Genomic DNA, 6,000 nt, shown 5'->3' with positions numbered 1-6,000 from the left:
GATTTTCTGGCACCACCTGGTGTTTAAGGGCCGCAATTAGACCAAAACAATTATTATCCTGTTTTTCAATCGGCAAAAATTATATTCAGTTGGTTTTCATGGATAAAGCATAGTAATATACCAGGACTACAGGCTGTTAAAAAAAAGCAGCTATAATAAGAGTTAATTGGGCCGAAAGAGGTCTTAAGAGAAAGTGTGTATACTTTATTTGTATATCCTATTCTTACAACATTGTAATCAAAAACACAATGAAATTTTAAATCAGCAAAAATGATACCCGGGCGCGGCCACCGCTGCTGCTCACTGCTCCCCTTACCTCCCAGAGGATGATCAAGGGTGATGGGTCAAATGCAGAGAATAATTTCGCCACACCTAGTGGGTACTTTAACATAAGGAACACATGTAATGCCTGTTTTGGGCCCTAGGTGTGCACAAAGCTCTAGTACTACGTCATTTATTTTCACGTCAAGTGGTTAGGAAATCAAACATTTTAATGTGATTGGCTTGCAAATGACCAAAAGCAACACAATTATATGTCTATTTCACATAATTATAGAAACATATGTCATTCAGAAGTCACATTTTGGACTTGACACTAAAATAAGTGACAGGAGGGGAAAAAAATGGCAAAGAAACAATTACAAAACCTCAGTCTTGCGGTAGTGTTGTGTCCTGTGTGTTACGTGAGTGTTGTTGTTAGTCACACAATGTGCGTGCGTGTCGTAGTCCGCCATGCACACCGCTACAAAGAAAAGCGTTCCTCCAGTGATCAGCGCCAAGCCTCCAAACCATCCTGAAAACATGGCCTCTCCGTGCTCCCAGCGCGGCATCACGTCGGGAAAACCTCTGTCCCAGAACTCCACCACGGTGTTGTAAGCCACGATGGACACAGGAACCAGCGTGCTGAACCCTGACACCCAAGCCAGCACCCCGCCCAAGACCAGGAGCCGTCTCCTCTTTCCAGGCTGGTCCAAACACACGTGGACCCCGTCCAGTCCCGGCAGAGCTACCAGCAGCGCCAAAGCCCCGATGCATACTGACACTAACATGAGCACCCTGGCGATCTGCAGGTCCACAGGAAGTCCCAGCAAGGAGTCATAAGCCTTGCACTGGACCCCAACCTCCTCGGTGTAGAGACACATGTGCCACAGTCCAGAGTACCAGTTTTCGACCTCGTTCAGGTCCGAATTCATCGTCTTCCACAACGGGAGGAAGGTTGTGATCAAGGAGGTCACGAGACCCCCGAAGGTGATGAAGACCGCCGTCCTTTGCATGGTTTTAGCTGTGAGGAGAACCATCTCTTCCTTTCCAACCTGCTTCAAAGTGGAGAGATCCACAGGAGCCATAGTCCATCCCACCTGCCCACATTTGGGTCTTTCATTTAAAAAAAAAAAAAAAAAAAAAAAAATCGCAGTATATTGCCTGACAACTACTTTTTTTGTTCCAGTGCCCAATGCAAAGACAGTGAAGTCTGTTTTTTAGATGAAACCTTAGAGGTCTGATGGCATCCTGCACCGAGGACAGCAATGAAACATGAGCTCAAAAATGAAGAACTGGACTAGAATGGATTCTTTCTGTGCTGCCGTGTGGAACTCAGGTCAGCTCGTTCATTTGTTTTCATTAAAATGTGTCATTTGACAAGTGGCACTAATGACAATTTACTTCCTTTTTCTTAAGACATTGACGCTCAACATATTTAATTGCCTTTTGATCTTTTTTTAAATATATGTTTTAATATTTTTCCAAGATTTGAATTTTTTTAACTGATTGCATCATTCAACTGATACAAATATCATATAATAAACAAAGAACTTAAACTTGATACTTTGTAAAGCTGCTGGAAATGTGATTTTCTTTTGAAGAATAATAAAGTATATATTTATCTACGTTCTTTCAGCATTTTCTCCAACACAATTAAACTCAACTCAAGCTCCAATTGCAGTAATACCACATCAGTAGAAGAGGACAAAAAATAGAATACTAGCATCTTTTAGAGTGTGGACTTGTGTTATTACGACATGAATACTGTACCATTGCATTCAAGGGGATCTATGGTGTTTTTATTCTACATTTAAAACATGTCCTTGTGGTCTAGATCAGGGGTTCTTATCCTTTTTTAACTCGGGACCAAACTTTTCCACTGCAGAGGGGCCCCAGGCCCACTCAAAAACTAACACTGAATTGCTAATGTTACTCTTGATTTGAATCATATTCATGAAAATATCTAATAGGGCTGTGAATCTTTGGGTATCATACGATTCGATTCGATTGGGGGTAACGATTCGATTCAAAACGATTCTTGATTCAAGATCAATACTTTTTTTTAATAACATTGGGTGCCAGTTCTATGAATAATACACGCCTCCATAAAATAGATACCGGTAAGCAGCTCTGATGAATTTCTATATTATTTAAAAGAAAACTGATTGTGTTTTATAAAATTCTACCCAAACATTTAATAAAGTCAAACACAAATGAGGCAACTAGAGAAGTATCTAACACTTCCATCCATTTTCTACCGCTTGTCCCTTTTCGGGGTCGCTGGAGCCTATCTCAGCTGCATTCGGGCGGAAGGCGGGGCACACCCTGGACAAGTCGCCACCTCATCGCAGGGCTAACACAGATAGACAACATTCACACACTAGGGCCAATTTAGTGTTGCCAATCAACCTATCCCCAGGTGCATGTCTTTGGAGGTGGGAGGAAGCCGGAGTACCCGGAGGGAACCCACGCAGTCACGGGGAGAACATGCAAACTCCACACAGAAAGATCCCGAGCCCGGGATTGAACTCAGGACCTTCGTATTGTGAGGCAGACGCACTAACCCCTGTACCACCGTGCTGCCCCGTATCTAACACTTCTCTTTTCCAAAGTAAACATGTACAGCAGATATGATCATCTACATTAACAATATGATTTACCTGAATGGCTGGACAGGACTGACTAAAAAAAAAATATAGATTTTTGCCTTTTTTTAATCGATTAAGAATCGTTATAAATAAGAATCGAGATTATTCGAAAATCGATTTTGTTTGTTGTTGACAAACCTAATAACTTAAAAACCTAAAAACATACAGTTTATAACCTTGTCAAATGATTTGAAACCATTTGTTAATCATAAAGATTATTTGTTAATCATAAAGATTATCAAGGCTTAATCAAATACAGTATACTGCAAAAGAAAGGACTCAAAAAAACAGATGAACAATCAATTACTTACATGTACGCAGTGCTAAAATAAATAAATTCTAATTAAATAAATAATAATATATACTGTATGTTTCTGAAATAAACACAATACAATTTTAGACAATTTGATTAAGAAACGATTCTCAATTCAACACGATTCTCAATTCAATCCTCTCGATTTATTACAATAAAATATTTTTTTAAAAGACGTTACCAAAGCCTGTCTTGTTGCTGGTGTTAGGAAAAACAAATTCTTCAAATGAAAATCAATTCATGAAAATTATGAATCTATTCAAAATCTGAATAAATGACAATTTCCATTTGAATATGAATTAATTTTCTCCAGCCCCCCTAAAGTTTATTGTTGCAAAGATTGACCTAAAATATAGTCGATGTAAATTGGTTCCGGGCCTGGCAGTGATACATGTTTTTCCACAAAGTGGGATTATATTCATGACATATTTTTATAGCTAGAGCATAGAAAAACAGTTTACAGCCTTCTAAATAGTTATCATCATTAGAACCCCCTAGACATGAAATAACACTCAAAAAGTCACCTTTACACTCCTTTAATCCAATATATTTGGCATAAAAGAAAATAAGTCATATACTGTACTGACTTTAAAAGCATCACGCTTATGCACCCTTTTAGAAATTTTACACTTGAACATTTTCTCCATATTGTATTTCTTTGCATTGCTATATTGTTTTGTTATAATATATACTGTATTGGGATTACCCTGCCAATAGAGCTAAACATCATTTCAATGCTTCGTGTCCTGAGTTGACGATAAAATATGTCAACTCAATATGATGAAATATGATTTCCAGGATGTGGCGTGTAACATACAGAATATTCCTGGACTTACTATATTTATTAGTTAGTTCCAGAAATATTTGGACCTTGACTAATGAGTTATTTGCCTTTTTTATTATTTGATATTTAAGATATTGTTGTGCTTGTCCTCATTCGGGACATGGGCAAAATCCTAAAAACTCTTGTTACTGTCCAAATACTCCTGGACATAACATACATATGGATGTGTGCATCTAACTTGTATGTGTTCTTTATGGGTTAGTGACGCTACCAACAAATGCCAAATATAGATATATTATACATATATATATATATATATATATATATATATATATATATATATATATATATATATATATATATATATATATATATATATATATATATATATATATATATATATATATATATATATATACACATATATATACTGTGTGTATATATATATATACTGTATATATATATACTGTATATCAGTGGCGTGCGGTGAGGTTCATGTCAGGTGAGGCACTGACTTCATCAGTCAGATTTACAAACATATGAACCCTAAAGAGTATCTTATTCCCCATTTGATTGGCAGCAGTTAACGGGTTATGTTTAAAAGCTCATACCAGCATTCTTCCCTGCTTGGCACTCAGCATCAAGGGTTGGAATAGGGGGTTAAATCACCAAAAATTATTCCCAGGCACGGCGCCGCTGCTGCCCACTGCTCCCCTCACCTCCCAGGGGGTGATCAATCAACAATCAGCCTTTTCATATAAAGCCATAAAGGAATGGAACAACCTCACAACAAACTTGAAAAGTCTAAATATGACTCTTCATTCACAATTGAAGTTAAAAAGTGGCTTTGGAGCAATCAAAGCTGCTCACACGGTCACTAAGGTGGGCATTATGTTTGACACATCAACCTAATGTGTATTATATTTATCAATGAGAGCATTTTTATTGTAAATTGTGAGGTGTGTGTGTTAAAATCATGGTTGTTTTTACAAATGATGAGATGTGAACAAAAGCATGTATTGTCTTTGTGTGATGATGTAAATGAGGTGTGGTTGTATTGTATATTAAGTATGTGTACATGAAAGGGCATTTTATGACTTTTCTTAATTTAAAAACATGCTATAGTATGTTTTTATTGTCGTAACTTTATTGCATGATTTTTGTATCCCTTTAATTTAGGTAGCCAGGGACTGCAGATGGAAATGAACTATATTTAGCTATAATCTGGTACAGAACATATCTGTCTTTGAACTTAATGTTTCTGTGCATTGTCCCTTCAAATAAAGACTAAACTAAACTAAACAAGGGGATGGGTCAAATGCAGAGGACAAATTTCACCACACCTAGAAGTGTGTGTGTGACAATCATTGGTATACTTAACTTTGACTTTACACTTACAAACTGTAGTACACAAAAAAGCACATTTAATAAAAAGAAACGTTATTATGGTCTTACCTTTACTTATAAGTGCGGGAGCAGTGGTGTTCGTGTTGGAAGAGTAGTGAATGAATGAAATATGAAATCCGCGCTGTAGTCTGCAGGTGTACCTAATGTTGTGTCCCTGTTCACGGCTCCTCCGGCGCGCCGCACGAGCATTGTTGTTTTTGCACTTTTTGGCTTCTTGTTAAGTGACTTTTTTTGGGTGGATTCGGTCTTGCACGTGGGGGTTTGGGTGTGGGCTTTGGTTGGTGTGGCGCTCCCGTCGGGCGGTGCATTCTGCGGCGGAGATGCTTGGCACCAGGAGGCGGGGTTATGAGACGAGCCTCCAGTTTTATGATCGCTCAGCACAAGAAATACGTTACACACATACAGTTGTTGACAAAATACACTGTACATTATATACCTCAGCTAACTAAACTATGGACATGTATAATATAATTCATATAGCAATACGGTCTCACTGCACAGCAGGCCAGCAGTTAGCCGAGGCATTGCGCACAATCCATGGTGAGGCACAACGCAGTGACGTGCCTCAACTGGTTGCTGATCACCGC

At 38.2% G+C, this 6,000-nt stretch overlaps 1 protein-coding gene across 1 annotated transcript; it reads right to left on the bottom strand.

Moving 5' to 3' along the window:
- Positions 1 to 262: 262 nt before the first annotated feature.
- cldn26 (claudin 26) lies at positions 263 to 4,275 on the bottom strand. The gene has a single exon (XM_062049619.1). The coding sequence runs from the start codon at positions 1,344 to 1,346 to the stop codon at positions 639 to 641; it is 708 nt and encodes a 235-aa protein (XP_061905603.1). The 5' UTR covers positions 1,347 to 4,275; the 3' UTR covers positions 263 to 638.
- Between the last annotated feature and the right edge of the window lie 1,725 nt (positions 4,276 to 6,000).

Source organism: Entelurus aequoreus, linkage group LG06 (genome assembly GCF_033978785.1).
Source record: "Entelurus aequoreus isolate RoL-2023_Sb linkage group LG06, RoL_Eaeq_v1.1, whole genome shotgun sequence".
NCBI lineage: Eukaryota > Metazoa > Chordata > Actinopteri > Syngnathiformes > Syngnathidae > Entelurus > Entelurus aequoreus.
Note: the sequence above shows the minus strand (reverse complement) of the source record. Positions and strands in the feature narration are given on the sequence as shown.

Bases quoted from the DNA above. Each gene is read 5' to 3' on its own strand.
- cldn26 (XM_062049619.1), bottom strand. From the start codon at position 1,346: ATGGCTCCTGTGGATCTCTCCACTTTGAAGCAGGTTGGAAAGGAAGAG.